This window comes from Cupressus sempervirens, chromosome 2 (assembly GCF_028749045.1).
Source record: "Cupressus sempervirens isolate cs-2001-9-10 chromosome 2, ASM2874904v1, whole genome shotgun sequence".
Taxonomy (NCBI): domain Eukaryota; kingdom Viridiplantae; phylum Streptophyta; class Pinopsida; order Cupressales; family Cupressaceae; genus Cupressus; species Cupressus sempervirens.
The window spans coordinates 63,301,501-63,321,995 of record NC_143119.1 but is presented as its reverse complement, the minus strand read 5'-3'; the positions used below and the strand labels follow the sequence as shown (position 1 = coordinate 63,321,995).

Sequence of the window (20,495 nt, the reverse complement as noted above, 5' to 3'; positions counted from 1 at the left end):
TTTTATAAAATTACTTTATTATAAAAAAAGTGCATTATAATGAGAAATTATAAAGAATGTTTCTAGAAGTTCTAGCAACTTCTTAGAAAAGTGAATAAATAGAGGGCTGGGCCTCTCATTTGGACATGCTTGGATTGGAGAACTCTTCTACTTCTTCATTGTGAAGACATTTGTGGACTTTGGATCTGCAAATTATTCGATCTTTGGGAACGAATCACTCCCTTGGATTGGCGGCTTTGAGGGTGTGAAATATCACCTAAATTGTTGCATAATTGGAGTTGGTATTCAGCCATCTCATTGGAGCTTATTGAGAATTCGTTGTTAGGGTTTGTTTTTGGTTGGAATAAGGATTTCAGATTTGCCCTATCATTGGAGAAGCATTTGACAAGAGTTTGAAGACAGAATAAGTGCATTTTCAGAATTGGCAAAGCAGGGTTCGGAACCACATAATTGCTCATATCTCCTCAACCCCTTGGAGTTATTTTTTATGGTTTTACAGGGTTACTACCTAACCCTAGGCGCCCATTTTCCTTGCATTTGGGGGTCCCAAAACCCTAATATTATTTTATTTCAGCAGCCGTACAGGTATGGCTTGGTACGGCCCTGCTAGTTTGGGCAGCAGCAGCAAATTAAGGACAGTTTGGGGGTGCGGTTGGAGGTCTTCATCAACGATCTGCAGCAAAACGTGGTGTTCTTCCATAGTTCTTCAAACCAAGTTCTTGCATTCTGAAATATATGTCAATTTTTGGGTAAATTTGCTGTCATACAGTCATTGTAATAATCAGTCCAGAATTGGTAATAAAATAATTTCAGAATTTATTGCATTAAAATATAGTTCAATGGCTTTATATATATTGTAATTCTATGATTATATTCTGAAAGTATCAAATCTGAAATTACCATATTCTGAATATTGTTACTGTTACACGCCAAGTGTTTGACAAAATTCCTAAGTTCAGCTTGAGGGTTTTTGTGGCCTTTATAGAGAGGGTCATTACAGATGAAATCGAGGAAAACTAGCAACCTTATCACAAAGGACACCATGAATTATGGGGGGGGAAATCGAGCATAAACACTTTTATAAAACATCACATGTTTTGTAGAAGAAATCAAATGAAACCCAAAAGAGAAATAGAAAGTCTACATGTTTTGTTTGGATTTTTTTTTGAAAAAGCCCATCATTATTTTTCTTTTTGGGAAAAAATCAGAAAACTCGTCGAGTTTTTTTTTGTGGAAAATAGTCAAAAAAACCCATTAAAAAAAAAAGTAAAGCACCACGATTTTTTGAAAAGAAATTCAGCAAACTCTCCATCCATGATTTTTTGAGGGAAAAAATCCAAAACTATCCCTCCATAAGCAAATGCAGATTCCATGAATGCAGCAAATTAATCCACCAAAAAATGTTTTTTTGAGACAGATAACTCTCAGATGTGAGGAACACACAAGGACTAATCAGATATTGGAGATATCAGTATAGTCAGTTTTTGGTACAATATCTACATCTGTTGTATAGACTGTATATTGTTGTAAGAGCAGTGAGCTCCTTTAGTATTACAACTCCTTAAAGGGTTGAGGCCTCTAGCAAGGACAGATGTCCTAAATGTATGTAATAGACTATTAACAAGGTCAAAACTCTTTACAAGGTATTTTTTATTAGTTCATCATTTTGTGGGTACCATCCCCACCGGAGTTTTCCCTTGGCCAGATTTCTGTAGTTGACAAAATATGGTGTTATGAGTTTCTCTGTGTTATGCTTTTTACAATTTAGTTTGTTTATTATTGGATGTTCATGGGTAGTCACTGGTATCCATATTTGGGAAAAAAGTGTTGGAATACTGATTCATCCACCCCCACCCCCCTCCCGCCCCAACAACCCAGTATTCCCTACTTCTAACAAGAACACAGTACCTTAGCCTATGCATCAAAAATGGTTCACAACAATAGTGACTAATATATATTTGTTTATGCAATTGAATAAATCCATCATTATATATTTGTCACCTACATTCCTCTTTTATAATTGAAAAGATTACATTGAAGATATCCATATATATGGCATCGCCACTCCATGACTCTGCTCTTAATTTCACTTTGGGAGGACAGATGCCCTCTCTCTCTTAGGCAAAAGGTCATTGGGATCCACCCTACAAGACAAGCTACATTTGCCATTTCTCATGCCCACTTGTAGTAACAAGTACACCTTTACATTACAAATGCCCAAAACAAAGAGATCGAGGGAAAGTAATGGCTGTAATGGAATCCCTTACCTAAGCATGCTGACTTGCCTGTGATGAGACTGGATGTCAGGGTAAACCAATTATCACACAAGTGGCTTCTTTTATTTTTCTGATGCTCTAAATACGACCTCTGCAATTTCCAAATTATGTTATTTTGCTACTTTTAACCATGTCGCCTTGGGCTTTGTACCAAATTTCAGGGATAAAGTACATAATAATGTTTTAGGTTCATAAAAAATCAATATAAGATCCAGGGTGTGATGTAACATTGCCAGTCTATATATATGATTAGCCTTGCTAGCCTCTCCTCTTGTGTAATAGAAGCCATCCTTATACTAAAAAAGGTCACATCTGAGATAAACAAAGAGACTAGAAGACAACAGTTCAGAGTTGGTAATTATTTCTTTATATTACTTGAATGGTGTTTGTTTCGCCCAACAGAATTATTATTTCTAATTAGAGGCATTTTCGATCCCCAATTTGAATGGTATTCACCTCAAATTCACCATTATATTTGATTTGTCTTGTGGTTTTCCCTCATGAAGGCTTTCTACAGGATTCAGTTTTAGCCATTATTATCTGTTCACAACATGAAAAATTCATTTTCTAAGCCTGAATTCACGATGCTTTGTGTAAGGCTGAAAATATAAGATATGGCATTTCCTGTAATGTCCCCGATGCTACCACCTCAAGAGTTGGAGCAATGTTCTTACAAATTCAATATTCAAGGACCTCTTTCAATTAAATTTTATACTCCAATAGTTTTAGATGGTGTTGACTACTTTTAATGGAGGGAGTGACTATTTTAAACTGGACTAAATCCAGTATCTTAAGGTAAGCTGGCAATTGTATAAGTATCTTGTTTGCATGCTAAAGACTTGTATCCCAAAATTATTAATGATCCTAGATATGGTATGTTTATGAATCTTGAATTATATCAATCAACATATCCCTGCTGATATCTACTTAGTGTAAAGAGGCAATGTTGTTGGGTCCATTGTGTAGCTATATAAATGTTTAATGATCTTATCTTCACATCTATATTTGACGAAGGCCTTAAAAAATGTCCTTAGGATATACCCATGTGACAATCCGTATCTATATGGAGCCATGACTTTGGTCACAATAGCGGGGCAGTTTGATGGATAACTACGTATAATACGAGTGTATTCTCAAGTCCTTTCAAAGTGCTGATTGTATTTAATGAACTGTTCTTCTGTCTGGGCTGCAGACTTATATCAAGGCCAGTTTGTAATCTGCACAATTTCCTACTTTTCTTCTTATTCGCTGACTGCTGCAGATTTGTCTTTGTCCCTCTAACCCTTAGATTCGATATCTTGTAATGCCTCTTATTGTCTTTGTACTGCGTTGGGTGTATATCTTGCAGAGTTGTATGCCAACATGGAGTGCGAGGTGAAGTCTGAGTTGGATATTTTTCTCTGCCCTGTAGACTTCATATGTAATAGCAGTAACTGGACTAATATTTTATGAGCTTTTGTTCTCCGTCATTACTGCAGAACCGTCCCTGTTTGAGACTTATCGCTGCATATCTTCTTCTGGTCATTTTCACTGAATCATCTGTCAACCCATGCTGAGTGTCTTCAACAATTATGCCCTCTTCAACAATCCACAATGAATCGCTGAATAATACCCTCTGCTGTGTAAATTATAATTTTCTTCGTTGGCTCTCTTCCGTGCCATGTTGTCCCAAATATATAGTTTCCTTTCACTGAGTTGATTGAGTATAGAAATTTGAAGCACTGAATATATTCCTTCTCCATCAAGTTTATAGTTCAATCCAAAACTACCCAATTATTCCATTCAATGTCTCCTCCACTGATATATGATTCACACCTCATATTGTTCGCTGACTATGTATTCTCATTTTTTACAGCCTTCTGAATAAATACTAATTATTTTTGTTGACTGTATTCTCCATTCTTGTATAGTTTCCTGAATAGATTAATATTGTATGTTAGATTCATCTATAACCTGTCATCTTCCTTCAGAGGTAATCATACTTTTTTCCCCCCTATCTCATTCCATGATGACTGTCTTTTTTTCCCCTATCTCATTCCATGATGACTGTCTTTTATATTATTTCAATTAGACACCTTGAAGAGGCATGTCTAATAGATAATATTATTTTTATTTATTCATACATTGAGAGTTTCATTATTTTATAATTATTATATTAATTATAATCTTTGATTGATAATATATTATATTTGTTTATAATATTATATTATATTATCTTGTATTACTTAATAATAAATTACATTATAATTTATTATTAAATCGATTAATTTTTTTTATTATATTTATTATTAAATACTATTGGAGGAAAATAGGGGACATGACATTTCCTTAAATGAAAGATTCTTTCTAGGAGAAATGAACATCATAAAATGTATCTTGAATTGACAAGATAAGCATCATACCTCAATAGAAGCTTTGCAGAGAAGAATCATACGGGTCAGAATATCCTACATTCCAAAGAACTCATGTCAAACATGGAAAACAAACATCCTAAATATATAAACTTCAGGCACATAAAAGAAATGTTGACCTTATATGTATAATACAAATTTCCTCAAAACTAATAGTGCTTCCTGTAGTAATAGTAGTAAAAGATAAAAGATGACTGAAAAGAATGGGAAATGTATGTAATAAAGCTCGTCAAAAAGGCCTACGAGTTTTACAATAATCAGAAGTCATGAAATCTGCAAGAAATTAGTGATTAGATGAGAGGTGTGCATTGTTAACTTATCTTGTTCCAAACAACATGTAAAACCAATCTGAGATAGGTTCTTTCCTATGTTAGCAATGAACTCCATGGACAGATCAATGGAAAAGAAAGCAAAGAGGTCTATGATTGATAAGTCTTGCAGCATTGTGCAGCCAAATAAATGCATGCAGGGGTAATTTGAAATATTTAATGACTCCTATCTCGTAGCAATACCATTCAATTGTACAACTCCTTGTACACTGGCTCACACTTGAAGCTGGGCGATCATTCACCTATTAGGCATGGCTGACCTACTAGACCTGAAATATATCATAGATTGCAAACTTAATAGTCTCCAATGATTAAGATCATATAGAAAGGGGTGGTTGGCTTGGCTTGAATTCCCTTTCTTCTTTTGGTCAAACTAAACTGACTGGGGCTGTTGTTTCAACTTTTGCCGAAACCCCACTTGGCTGATATCCCCTCTCCAATTCCTCTTGCAGCAGATCCCTCTAAGATGGGATGGACAAAGCCTCCAACATGGCAACATTTAGGTTGACCTCCTTCATCTTCTCTACAATATTGAAAGGGGGATAACAGTCCTTTGAGGAAATGTTTTTAATAGTGAAGTCCACCTTAGATTAATGACTACTTTTATATGGATCTTGTCTCATTGTCCTTGCTAACAGTGATACATAGCTCTTGTGCAGTTCCTTGAGATGATTGGAAGTTGAAAACTAACCATCAGTTAAAATTGTTCCACCCTCCACTCTTCTTGTTTCCCTTGTGTTCTAGGTGGCCGTAACAACATTAAATTGATTTGTCACAATAATTTGTCTCAAGCTAGTTTACCAAAGCAGACTCACATTGTGTTTTCTCTATAGTCAATGTACAATGTCTATTATTGTTTTTTATATGACTGTATTGATTGGTTTTCATCTTTTACAAGTTATGGGCATCAGCTAGTTGACAGTTATATTCATCTTTGCAACCATAGGATCTTTGAAAGATTACTTATCATGAAGGGAAATGCTTTAATCTAGTCGTCTCAATTTTGATCATTGGCTGACCATCTTTCATCTTCATCTGTAATAATTTCATGTGTGAAAAAACATATATTTTACTTGTGTATTTGGTATATATTGTCATCTCATGTATTCATTTTATCATTTATAGTGGTAAACATTTGGCATCATTTCCTTAAAAGAAATCAATTCAAATTTGCGTGATTCATGTTCTTAGATCCCAATAAAGAAAAGAAGAGGCCACAAGATGGTCAAGACTCAAAACCATGATATCAAGCAATCTTTGAGGATAAGGGAACAAAAGAGGAGATTACGTGAAACATTTGAGGAAAATACAACCATATGATTCCCAAGTTAGAGCCCTTAAAAGTTAAGAACACAATCAAGTTGAAAACTTGAGACAAACTTCTCTAGAAGAGGAAAGTTGGGAGAGGAAGTTAGATTCCTGCATAAGATTGCCTTCAAGGCAGTGAACAGTTTTCAATCAAAAGAGAAGAAGGCAAGCCAAAAGTTAATAAAGAATATTTGAAGTTTAAACAAGTGTGTAGAAGGCTGAAGCCAAGGATAGTGTTAAGGATTCCTATGTGGCTAAGCGTGTGAGAGATACACTGGAACATCCAAATCAAAACTTCATAACAAGCAGATTCTGAGAACTAGCTTTGCATAAAAATAAAACCATGCTAAGCCCTAGTGGATAAAATGAAGTTACCCAAGCTTACATGCAAAATATCAGAGGATCTCATTAGGCATTCAAAGACTTATGAAACAATCTAGACAGGAAATGGGCAAGATGATAAAGTAATTTGGCTATGATCTTTTCCAACCACCTTGCGAGGTGTAGTGACTGATTCGTATATAGAAATTGACCAAGCCTCCAAAGATACACAGGATAGATTAAAGAAAGCATTAGAGAAGAGATTAAATTGCTTCGTGATGATAATGAAATAGTCGCATTAATTTACGACACAAAACAAGGTAAGCATGACAATGTACAAACTTATAATCATTGACTTAAAAAATTGCTAGTAAAATTGGAAGAGGAAGAGTACCAGCTGAAAATCTAAAGAGCGATGGTTTGTTGAAGGTCTATTTTTTCTGTTAAGAAAAAAGATGAAGGTAGTGCCACCCTTGTCTTACTTTAAAGCTTACAATTGAGCAACATCCATAGAAAGTAAAGACAGAATATCCTCATGGAATAAAAGAAAAATAGAGGAATACAAAGTTTGAATCACAATACTGACAATGAATCAGGAATAATACAAGAACTCCAAAGGAACGCACTTCAAATGATGAAAAAAATAAAGGTGAAGAGACAAACAAAGAAATCAATGAGCTATGGTGTACCAAGCACAAAATTGAGAACATTATTGTACTAGAAAGATGTTTCATGAGATTCACTAGATTATGGAGCACAAAATTGAGAACGTTATTGTACTAGAAAGATGTTTCATGAGATTCACTAGGTTATGGACCATTCAATAACGGAATGCACATACAATTTGAAGACTAAAGGCACACAAGTACTCTTTATACAAGGAAAGCAATTCAATTCATTGAAGCCATATAATGTATCTCTAGATAATTATTGAAATCAAAGGGTATGTCAAAGTCAAATACAATATGAGCCCAACAGACATCCAATCACATAATATCAACAATGTAGCGAATGGGGGAACCTTGCAAGAGAGTACCAAACAAGCAGAACAGGTGCCATTATTGTGCTATTGGTGTGGCTTACAGACCATAAAGACATTAAATGTTTGAAGAAAAAGGTTGGCATCAAGCTAATTCGTGTTGATAAACAAAAGGAAGTACTGGCAGGAATAGGTGGTGCAATTGGTGGAACTAATGAAAAGTACAATATCTGTCTGATTGGTTCTGAAAGTCAGAGGTAGAATCATAGGGAACACGACAAATTTCTGCAAACTATTCCTATGAACAAAATGCCCAAGGCATTCTGTTCCCCGCAAATTCACTTCAAATTCGGATTGTGGCTCAGTACTGTCTTATGGATCCTATTCCAAGTCATTACAGGTGTGTGTTTTTCTTTAGTCTATATTTCTCAAATCTTGTCAATTTTTCTTATTTAGCCTTCTATTTTGTACCTTATATCAGTCACCTCAAATCCATCTCATCTTAATCATAATTAGAGAAGGATCATTGACTCACTCAAATCATAAGTCCTACCTGAGCCTATTGGATCATCTTCCTTTTGATTTTACATTAGGGAGAGGTGAACAATCCCTTACATTCTATTCCCCTTTTTTCTTTGTGTACATATTTGGTGAACCTAATGTACATACATTTCAATTCTGATTTGGTCTTTGGATCTTCTCCTTTGTATGCACTGGATCTCGACTTATGATTTTCTAGTTAAATGTGCTCTTCATTGGGTTTCACATTGAATTATGCTTATTTCAATTAATGTCACATAAACTTGATGAATGCTTGCATATTTCCTTTCAAAACAACTTCAATATATCTCTTTTACATTTTCCTTGTGCATGAGTGCTATAACATTGAGTGCTACCTATAGTATTTTGATTAAGAGAAGTTATAGATTTATGGCTTCCTTTGATCTTGAGTCATCTTTGTTTCCCAAGAATCTTGATGAGATGCACATGCCTAAAAATGACATTCACACTATCACTAAGAACCCCTCTTCCCAAACTTCTCATGATGAAGAGGAGTCTTTAAGATTTCCACCTACCCAAGTGCAAAAGCTTTCCCTTGACTTCAAAGATTTTGCGCAACGGTTGAGTCAAGAAAATTCTAATACAAAAGCTATCTCCTTAGTAGAAGGCTTGAGGAAGTTGATTCATAATGATGAATGTGGTATTAACTTGTTACGAACTATTTCCCATCTTGTTGATAGTAATGGTAAACCTCTTAAGGAGTGTGCTCAAGATCTTAACTCAACCTCCCACTAGTGTTAAAACAACCACCCTCTTCCTACTTCATTGTCTAGTGTTTGTACTTATGCTCCACCTGTTATAACTACACCCATTTTAAACATCAATTCTATACATGTTAGTCTTTGAGCATTCCTAATCCTATTGTTCTTCTTCCTTCAAGGGTTCCATGCATTTCACAACCTTCATCCATGCCTACCTACAACAATGTTCTACTTTCATATTGTCACAACCCATTACTCCTACCTCAAAATAAAATGGGTGTTGTGATGCCATGTATCTTATTTCAGCCTAATTATTTTGCAATAATAAAAATGTTGGGCAATTACAAAAGGGAGTTGAAATGCAAAAGAAAGGGGGGGTTTGTTACACATTAGAGATATTTTATTTTTAAATACAGTTAAGGATCTAGGAGATAGCAACGAAACTCAAAGAAGCACGGAGTTGTTGGGACAAGGGAAAAGGGAGATGAGGACCAAATGAGAATACAATGCACTTGAGAGTTGAAGGAAAAACTGGAGACACAAGAAGGAACTGATGGAGAAAACAATCTTCAATAAAGGAGGGAGTGTCATACACTAAATTGTATGCTTCAAGTCTTATGAAATACAAAAGAGTATTGTTAGGTATACTAGAGACAATTTAATATTATCAAATTTAAGACATGGCTGGCTAAGCATTGTCTCCTTGTATGACAATCCAGTTGATATTTCCCTATAGATTCTTTAACCACCTATTATGAATCTTTTAGACCAAGCATAGGAATTACATTTACATACCCTTGGCACTATAATGGCTTGACAATAGCAATCCACTATATTTTCCACATTGGATGAGAATTAAAACCTCAAGATTCACATATGGTCTTGACTTCATACCGCCCCGATAAGGAGGAAATGAGCACAAGGTACTTAAGTTGGAGCTAAGCTATACCTGTGGAATTGCTTTTGATGACGCTGCAATGGCAACTTGTAGATAGTTAAAACTGGTATAAAAGCACCCCTTGAGTAAACCAAATAGTTAAACAATCTAGCCACAAATGAAGGCACTATCTAAACTTGAAGGCTACATAGGAATCTTGTGTCACTTACACAACCAGTGTGCACCTAAAGTAACTAAATCTTCACAATAGTGATTATGAAAGTAAATGTACATTTCTTTTTATATTTGAGCAACCAAATCGAGCCTTACAAGCCATAGGTAGAGTCAGAAGCACATTTGTCATCATAACAATATTTTTTTTTTCCATTTGTAAATGAATCCCCAAATCGCAAGCATGCCATACGGGGGCAAATAGTCAGAAAACATCGTGATCTTCTAGACATTGTCTTAAGTGAAGGGCTCAAGTCGAAAAGGTTTAATTTAATTGCTCCTTGCTAATCATAGAAAATATTTTTTGTTCTTCAGAATTATGATCCTTGTTACCTTACTCTTATAACAAGTCACAAGTTTGTTTGATGAGCATTCATACCTGATTAGTTTAGTGAGTTATACACAAATGGGACCATAAATGCATCTCATGAACTATGCATCACAATCCCCTATCTCATTGTGCGGATCATTTTCACCAATTCTTAAAAACTTAATCTGCCAAGTGGATGGTATTATTTATTAGTTGGAATTTTATATACAATCTGGATAGATGGATTGCTAGCCCAAATTAATTGCATTCTCATTCTTGCTGGTTTGACAATAGAACTACGTTTGGAATATCTAATGACATAGAAGTGATGCATTTAGCTTTCCATTGTTAAAACTGTTTGATATCTAGAGCTATTGTGTTGAGAATAGAAGTGATGAAGTTATGTTGCATCGTGAATGGTGTATCTTTCTGCATTATTAACTGGGATATATGTTCCATTGTTTATTGATGAACCAAATATAGGTTGCTTCACCTTGATGCTAATAAGGAGATTATGATTTAAATTCCATTCTTTGTTTGAATATCATGTTGAAATTAAATTGTGAATCATTCCTCACTTATACACCAGTGTACGATTGAGGTAAACCTTATGTTGAATATAGAAGATCATTCATGCTATTCTGTAAAGTGTGAATAGTAAACATTAGAAAAAAGCTTTTATTGGGTGCGATGGTTAAATTGTCATTGATAGAAAGTATAGCTATTTGTTAACTAGAAAGGTGTTTGTTTCTTTTTTTTAAACATTAAATTCTATAGCACTGAGTCATGTGAATAATCAAAGAGATTTGAGTAGTTTATTTTAATAACCTACTATTGGGGGTGTTGTTCTTATGTGACTATGTGCCTATGTGTAGATATTGCATGGGTTATCGTACATATGAACTAATGGTGCATTAATAATATCTCATCATTGTTGAAGTTATTACTAGTCTTTGATTTATTTTTCTTTGTATGAGTGTCTTATGTTACCAGATGAGATGAATGGTAACTTTATAACTATACCAAGGACAATGTGTTACACAATTCCATTACTTCTCTTGGTTTTACCCGTTTAGACTTCTCGTTGTCGGGCTGGGTATCTTTCATGTCAGGAAAGATTCTGCGGAAGCTTAATAGCTTCGTAGTAGGGTGGTAAAGCACTCCTACAATATTCTCACCCTTATGTTTTCTAAGCAGGTTTTGAAGGTCCTTTCAAATTGATCATTGTAAAGTTTCTACAAATTCTGCTATAAATCAGACTAAGATAATACCTTTATAGTGTTGAAGATGATCTTCAATGTACAGAACTGTATATGAAATTTAATCAATAGTATAATTACTATTTTGAAATGTTCTTACCTCTGCAATAAATCGCACAAGGCAGCAATGTAGAGGAGCAGACTTAATTGTATCTTCTGTGTCCTCTAACCTCATCCTTACCTCATCTATATATTGCACTCAAGAGGCATGTCCTTAGAAAGGACATGTCTCCTCCCAAGTCGGCCAATATAACCTAATAAATATCTTTTCCAATATTTGTACAATCAAATTAATATAAAATCAAAGTTACAGAATTAACACTCCCTCTTAACTTGATAATCATCATACTAAGAGATAACATATCTAGCATCATCAATTAAGATGAATACACATAGATTGATACTCTATATCTATCTGAATCTTCTAAGCATGTGGTATCATTGAACACATGATACTATGTCCTATTACTATGCCTGTGATATGACTTATCACTTGTACTTGTGATAATAGTATTGCATGGAATGCAATATACAGGATAAAATTTGGAGAGCGATTAAATTCATCCTTTATCCAAGTTGTGACTCGTAGGTGTTGGCAGACCTATATCACAATATGATCCTTAAGTTAAGATCTACCAGTTTACAAGATAAACTGCGAAGAATGATTAAATTCTTCATTTATCCAAGTTGTAACTCATATGCATAGAAATGTCTACATCACAATGTGATTTTGAATTCATTTAGATCTGACAGAAGATCTCTACCATTCAGCACATTATCTAAGAGATCATCATCACTCATAATGTCTTTTATACAAGTGTTCATTATCTCAGAGATAGTCCCCTCTTAGATAATGAATACAAATGGTGAAGCCCATAACAATCAATAGCCTGATAAAAATTATTTCATTAATAATTTAAAGAATACAAATGTATTATAATTCAACCATACCAAGTTTTTTCCTAAAATGATCTATCTTCACTCGAGAGAGAGGTTTGGTCAAAATATTTGGTATCTAATCTGCAGTGCAAATGTATTCTAATTTTACAGTATTCCTGTCTACCATATCTCTTACATAATGGTAAGGAATTTCAATATGCTTGGACCTATCATGAAAAACTGGATTCACAGAAAGCTTGATGGAACTCGGATTATCACAATGAATAATAGTAGGATTCATGGGTTGACTAAATAATCCCATAAGTAACTTTGTAAGGCAAACTGCTTCCCAAGAGGCCATTGCTACGGCAATGTATTCAGCTTCTGTGGAACTCTATGCTACTGATACTTGCTTTTTGCATATCCAAGATATCATTGATGAGCCTAAACTGAAACAACATCCTGAAGTGCTTTTCCTATCAGTAACACTTCCAACCCAATTTGAGTCTATGTACCCATGTAAGTCCAAGTCAACTTTCTCATACTTGAGTCCAAGATTAAGAGTGCCTTGTAAGTATCTTATGATGTGCTTGACTACAACTAGGTGAATCTCCTTTGGCTCACACATAAACTAACTTAAAGCATTAACGCCATAGCAAATATCAAGTCTTGTATTTACCAAGTACATAAAAGACTCAATCATTTGTCTATAAAGAGTAGAATCTATGGAAGGTGATTCTATTGCTGCTTCCTTAAGTTTATGTAGATTAGTCTCCATTGGAGAAGACATAGGCCTACAGTTCCACATTCCAAATCTCTTCAAGATGTCTAATGTATACTTTCCTTGATAAAATATGATGCTGTCAAAATTATGCCATACTTCCAATCCAAGAAAGTAATGAAGGAGTTCTAAATCTTTCATTTCAAATTCTATGATTACATCTTTCTTGCATTGATTTATAAGATAATCGTCACCTATAATTACTAAATCATCAACATATAGTATCAAAATTATCATATCATCTTTATCCTTTTTATAATAAAGATTTGGATCAGCTTTATTCTTAGAGAATCCTAAACTGCAGAGATACTTATCAATTCTTTCATACCATGCCCTTGGAGCCTGTTTAGGTCCGTAAAGAGCTTTCTTGAGCCTGCAAACAAAGACTTTAGAGTTATGAGTTTCAAATCCTTCAGGTTGTTCAAAATATACCTCTTCTGTAATCTTTCCGTTCAGAAATGTTGTTTTTACATCCATCTGATGTACTTTCCATCCCTTCAATGCTGCAATAGCTAGGACTGCTCTTACAGAGGTGTATCTGGCAACTGGAGCAAAGGCTTCTTCATAATCAATTCCCTCTTTCTGAAAGAATCCCCTGGCTACAAATTTGGCTTTATATTTTTCAATGCTGCTGTCAGCAGCATGCTTGATTTTAAATATCCATTTAGAAGAAACAACAGATTTTCCTTCAGGCCCTGGAACTATTTCCCAAACATCATTCTTAATAATGGATTGGTATTCTTCTCTCATACCATCCTTCCAAGTTGTATGTCTAATAGCATCTGAAACATTTGTTGGTTCTGATTTAGATAAATCACTCATGTTTGTTGCATAACTAGAAAATCTTTTGGGTCTTTTGCTTTCTCTGAAGATTCTAGATGGTGCCGCGAAGTCTTGTGCTTCATTTAGTCTTAATGGCCCAAAGTGGTCTTTTCTTTGGATTTTGAGTTTCCTCAAGATTAAGATTTTGAATTTCATCTTCAATTTCTTCAATGTTCTCCCTCTGAAACTCAAATTCATGATTTTCTTCAAAACTAGGTAAGGGAGAAAGATCTTCAGAACTTAAGGCTCTTCTGAATGCTAAATCTTCTTCAAATACTACATCCCTACTAAGCTCAATTTTTTTTTGACTAGGTATGAAAATCCTATATGCTTTAGATGTTTCACTATACTCGACAAAAATACCTTTCCTCTCGAAGGGTCCTAACTTAGTTCTCTTTTCTTTTGGAACATGTGTATCTACTGGGCACCCAAATATCCGAAGATGACTTATATTATGTTTAACCTTAGTAAAGACTTCTTCAAGAGTTCTATCTCTACGGTGAGAATGAGGACTTTTGTTTTGAATATAGACAGCAGTACAAGAGGCTTCTGCCCAAAGATAATATTTTGAATTTTGATCAAGTATCATAGCTCTTGTTACTTATATAATTGTTCTATTCTCCCTTTCTGCTACCTTGTTTTGTTGTGGGTTATAAGAAACAGTATACTCCCTCTTAATTCTTGTTTCTTTACAAAACTCTTTAAACAAATCTAAAATATCTTTCCCTCCATTATCAGTCCTAAGAGTTTTAATTTGGTGGCCTGATAAGTTTTCAATTAAGGTTTTGAATTCTTTAAATCTCTTAAGGATTTCTTTTGATTCTTTACATTTTAAGAAGTAAATCCAAGTTTTCCTAGAGAAGTCATCTATAAAAAGTATATAGTACCAAAATCCTCCAAGAGAAGGAACAGACATAGGTTCACATAAATCTAAGTGGACTAATTCCGAAACATTTTTAGTTCTTCTAGTGCTATCAAGAAATGGACTTTTGGTGTTCTTACCCAGAGCGCATCCTTTGCATATGCTTGAATGATCTTTATTCAACTTAGGTAAACCAGTAACCATCTTTTACATATTTGATAAGGTTTTGAAATTTAGATGTTCTAACCTTCTGTGTCATGTTTCGTTTATATCAGCAGCTTCATGAATTAAGGCTTGAATAGGTTGACTAGATTTTGTACTCGATTCATACAAGTATCCCTTTCTTTGACCAATCAACTTTGATTTCTTAAATGAAGAGTTCTTAGACTAGGTCATTACTTTACTATCCACGAATGCAACATTATGCCATCATCTTCAAGTGTTGTAACAGAGATTAGATTTCTTTTTATTCCTAGTACATAGCATAGTAACGAGAATCGCCCAAAAATCGCCTGAATCGGCGATTCCGCGACCCGATTCATCCTGGGCGATTTTTTTTGAATCGTGAATCGGTATCGCCAATTTCTGGGCCATGAATCGCCGATTCAGGCGATTCATGTAAAAATCGCCAAAATCGCCTTAAAAAATCGGCTGTGAATCGCCCGCTGCATGTAAAAAGGGAAGTTGAAATTTTTAAAAAAATCACTTGTTTTTTTCACTTGGTTTTTGACCTATTCTCTTTGTTATAACCCTAAAGGGCCTTCTATTTGTGAAGCATGAGTAGAAGAGAGGAAAAGTGAGAGAGAAGAAGAGAAAAGAAAAGCCATAGGTTTCCAACCGGCAAGAAGGAGGAGCACCAAAGAGATCAGCAGGCCATTTGGGGAGCCCATCAATTGCTTTGGGAGCATTAAGGAGCCAATATCAACACTCCTCAACTCATTTGCAAGAGGTAAGTGCTTTTTTTTTTTTGCATGTTAGTGTATTATGCATTTTTTGTTAAATTTTTAGTGTATTATGCGTTTTTTGTTAAATTTCTATAGTTTTCAAGAATTTTAGTGTAAATCTTGAATGCTCTTTATTTTTACTAAGTTGCAAGCTAGGGTTTGTTGTTTTCTAATTTTTATTAGCTTCAAACTTTGATATTTTACATAAAAAAATTTATTGCAGCAGCCTTTGCTCTCATTTTTCGCAAATTCCAATGGGTAAAAAAGATGAATGTTGGAAATATAATGAAGAGTTTCCTAGAAGAACCAAATATCAAACAAAAGGCATGTTTTGTAAAGAAAAAATAACTTCCGGGGGTATTTATAGATTGAAATTCCACATTGCTGCTATACCTAGACATGATGTTATACAGTTTGTACTCACCAAACTCCTGAAGCAAAACGCACTTGCTTAATGGCATTAGAAAAAATTGAAAAAAAAAAAGCAAATAGGAAAATGCAAGTTGAAGGGTTAAGAACTTAAGGGGTATTGGCTCCCATGTTCCCGCATCCGCAGCCGCATCCACATCTGCATCTGCATCAGCTTCCGCATCCGTAGGTTGTGTTGGAGAGGGTTCTTCTAGGCCTCCTTTTTATCCTAGTTCTTCTGCTCGTGCTAGTGCTAGTGCTAGTCGGTCACATACTGAGACGGAGTCCCACACCAACTTATTGCAGCTTAGAGTGCGGAAAAACAGAATGAATAGTTACTTTGTGCCCCGCACTACTCTTGGTTCCCAACCCACGCTTGAGGGCATGGGTTTGAACAAGGAGATTCACGATGCTGCCAGAAAGGAGATATGCAAATTTTGGTACTTTTGCAACATTCCATTTATTGCAGCCAGGTAATTGATTCTTTTTTCTTTGTTTTTTTTAAAGCTAAAATTAAAAGTAAAAGTAAAACTTTAATTATATCTACTTGTTTTATAATTTGAGTCTTTGACATCTAAACTTTTATTTGTGACAGGGCTCCTTATTGGCAGAATATGATAGATGTGGTTGCTATTTGTGGTCCGGGGTTTAAAGCCCCAACTGAGGCTGAGTTGAGCGGATACCTCCTGGATGAGATGGTAGAGGACATGAGGGTTGACCTCGAGGAGAACCGAAAGGAATGGATTGCAAAGGGTTGCACCATCATGACTGATGGTTGGACTGATAGGAGGAATAGAACACTCCTCAATTTTCTTGTATCCTGTGGAGGTGATTGATCATTCTACTTTCCTACATACATTGTAAATTTTGATTTGTTGAATGCTAATTCGTTAATGATCCATTTAATATTATAATTTGTTGTTTTGTTACTTGTAGGATATACCATGTTCATAAAATCCATTGATGCTTCCGCACATGTGAAAAATGCCACATATTTATGTGAGGCTATTGAGGAAGTTATAGCAGAGGTGGGAGAACAAAATGTGATCCAGGTGGTGACAAATAATGCAGCAAATTATGTTGCAGCAGGTAAACTTTTAACTTTGCAAGTTTTGAAAATAAATTTATTTGAATTTTGAAATTTGAGTTTCTAATTGACTTAAAATTGTTGTAGGTAAACTTTTGATGGAGAGGCACCCCACCATATTTTGGTCTCCTTGTGCGGCACACTGCTTTGACCTCATGTTGGAGGAAATTGGCAAACTTGAGTTTGTCAAGTCATGTGTGGAAAAGGCAAAAAATATATGCAAATTCATTTATAATCATGCATTTGTCCTTAGCACAATGAGGAAGTACACAAAAGGCAGGGAGTTAGCTCGCCCAGGTATCACGAGGTTTGCTTCGAATTTCATCACCTTGCAGTCCTTGTTGACATCAAGGGATGGATTGAGGAGCATGTTTGTTGAGCAGGAGTGGATTTGCTCTTCTTATGCTACAACCACTGTAGGGTTAGATGTGGCAGATTGCATATTTGATGAGGATGGTTTTTGGAAACCCGCTAGAGAAATCCTTAAGGTAAATTTATTGCAATTTAACATTTAGTATTTTGTTTTTACTTTAAGTAATATCATTTTATATTTAAGTTTTGACTCAAATTTTTTGTTTTACTTTATATGTAGGTCACTGAGCCCCTTGTAGCTTTGCTACGAACTGCTGATGGGGAGAAGCCCTCTATGGGCTACATTTATGAGGGCATGGATAGGGCCAAGGAGGCCATCAGAGCCCAATATGCAGGAGTGCAGGAGAGGTATGGCCCTATTTGGGACATCATCGATAGGAGATGGCAGAATCAGCTCCATCGACCCATCCACGCAGCAGCTTACTATCTGAATCCAGCATTTCGTTTCCGTCCTGAGTTCAAGGCGGATGCGGAGGTTCTCACTGGCTTATACACAGTGATTCAGAGATTGAGTAGCGATGAAAATAGCGCTGCTGCGATTGTTGAGCTAGACCAGTTCAACAATAAGGAGGGGCCACTTTTCTCTGGCAGGATGGCCATAAATGCTCAGACAACACTACAGCCAAGTAAAAATTAAATAATATATTCAATGTTCATGAATCTAGATTCTAAACTTAAAGTTGATTATATAATGCATTAATTTTAGAGTTGTAATTTGTAAATGAGACTAATTGTTTTTATTTTTTCCTTATTTCAGATAGATGGTGGCAAATGTTTGGGGCCACAACCCCAAACCTTCAAAAAATTGTCATCCGCATTCTGAGTCAGCCGAGCAACGCTTCTAGATGTGAGCGCAGTTGGTCCATGTTCGAGCACATCCACTCGAAGAGGAGAAACAGATTGACAGTGCAGAGGTTGAATGATCTTGTCTTTGTTCATTACAACCTTCGTCTTAGGATTAGACAGATTTTGGGCGCTGACTCCTCTCCGATCATTCTAGAGGAGATTGATCCAGAATCAGAGTGGATCACAGAGACCGTGGATCCAGTCTTCACTGAGGAAGACCGCGCGTGGGTTGACCAGGTGGATGTAGAGGCTGAGGCTGTGGCTAGGGCAGAAGAGGCAGCTAGAGCACGTTCAGGCATTGGTAGACGCACACGCGCATGCACAGACGCAGGCCCTAGCGACGTTATTCATGAGCCCATTGCCCATGCAGGGGACATGGCTCAGCGGTCCTCTAGGACCTACCTTACACACCTTTCTCATAGGCAAACTGGATACTCAGAGGCTGAGGTTGAGGCTGCAGCAGAGCTAGAGGATGATGAGGCTTGAGCTGGAGCCTTGTTTTTATATTTTGTTTACACTGTATAGATATTGATAGTGATACTGAATCACTGATAGACATATGTTTCAAACTTTCATGGATCTTCATCTTAGATTTATACATACATTTATGATTTGATGTCTTATAGATCTTCATGATTTCATCTTACTGATTCTATGATTTGAATCATTATGATCATTTGATTTTTATTTACTTCAGCTAGCATACAATTTACATTTTAGTACATAATGATAACATAGTTACGTATGTGATGGATTTTATGTTTCATGTTTATGTATGTTAGATTCTATTTGATGATGTTATAGTGTTTTTAAGTTATATTCAATAAAGGGTGCATGAAATAAGTCTTAAATTGTTAAAATCTTTACATTTAAAGGGTTTTTTCAAATTTGCCGATTCATCGCCGATTCACCGGCGATTCACCCCCGATTCACGATTCGATTCGGTCGTGCCGATTCCGATACAATTCCGATTCACATTACTATGGTACATAGAGTACTCCTTTGAGATGTAGAGAACTACCCGACTTCAGTTTCAACATACAATTCCCAATGCATTTGACTGAATGAGAGGAATTATCACCGATGGTAACTTCGCCATCAACTTCTTATGATATAGAGTCTAGTGTTTCTTTGTATTCTGTTATGTATCAAGATAATCCACTATCAATTACCCATGTTTTGCTTGATACTTCATTTGATAGTGCAGAATACAATACACGATTCTTAGGATCATAGTTTTCTTCTTTCCTAGTAATGTTTGTACAGTTTACTTGTTGCTTTGTATTCTCAAGGCAATTAGATCTATAGCGTCCAAATTTTTCACATTTGATATTTATTTTGGATAGATCTTTCTTAGGCTTGTCATTTCTTTGATTACCCTTCTTCGTCTTGAAGTGCTTCTTCTTACCTTTATAGGAGTTTGTGTTGAGAACATGAAATTATTCATCTTCAATTTTCAATTTTCCTCCTTTCTTAAATTTCCTAGATTCTTCTTGCAGGCAATCTCCTCTAAGTCTATTAAACTATGGAAGATTGTCTCTAGCACTTAGTCCTTGTGAGAATGTTTCCCATGAATCTGGTAACCCCTCTATAGCCATAAGTGTTAGTTCCTTGTCTTCAATTATGATACCTATACTTGCAAGTTCGTCTCTTAGACTAGCCACCCTTAGGAAGTAAGAGTTCATAGATTCTCCCTTCTTTATATGTATGTGATTTAGTTGCCTTTTTAGTGCAAAAGTTCTAGTTGAATTGTTAACATCATATGCATTTAATAATGCATTCATCATATGAAATGTTGTTTGATGTTTCATTAGCATAGGTATTATTTCATTTTTCACTCCATCTAATATGATTTGCATGGCTTTCCTGTTTCCTTTACTCCAGATAGTTTTATTAGGTTCAACATCAAGTTACTTGGATGCTTTATCAAC

General features: G+C 35.4%; 2 protein-coding genes across 4 annotated transcripts in view; one reads left to right on the top strand and one right to left on the bottom strand.

Moving 5' to 3' along the window:
- Positions 1-20,495, bottom strand: part of LOC149571065 (granule-bound starch synthase 2, chloroplastic/amyloplastic-like) — a 202,631-nt gene that overhangs the window by 53,781 nt on the left and 128,355 nt on the right. For all 3 annotated transcript variants that reach the window (XM_089812644.1, XM_089812643.1, XM_089812642.1), the window contains one exon: positions 4,679-4,723. In XM_089812644.1, the coding sequence (XP_089668770.1) occupies positions 4,679-4,723 (45 nt within the window). The remainder of the gene's footprint in view (positions 1-4,678; positions 4,724-20,495) is intronic.
- On the top strand, positions 16,838-18,355 carry LOC149571066 (uncharacterized). Its single transcript, XM_089812278.1, has 4 exons — positions 16,838-17,087; positions 17,196-17,348; positions 17,767-17,834; positions 17,939-18,355. The coding sequence occupies exons 1-4, from the start codon at positions 16,874-16,876 to the stop codon at positions 18,353-18,355; spliced, it is 852 nt and encodes a 283-aa protein (XP_089668404.1). The 5' UTR covers positions 16,838-16,873.

What these genes read in the sequence shown, in the direction of transcription:
- LOC149571066 (XM_089812278.1), top strand. Translation starts at nt 16,874, where the DNA reads ATGATAGATGTGGTTGCTATTTGTGGTCCGGGGTTTAAAGCCCCAACT. An exon ending in TTTTCTTGTATCCTGTGGAG is followed by an intron (nt 17,088 to 17,195) that starts GTGATTGATCAT and finishes TGTTACTTGTAG; the next exon opens with GATATACCATGTTCATAAAA. An exon ending in CCGCTAGAGAAATCCTTAAG is followed by an intron (nt 17,835 to 17,938) that starts GTAAATTTATTG and finishes CTTTATATGTAG; the next exon opens with GTCACTGAGCCCCTTGTAGC.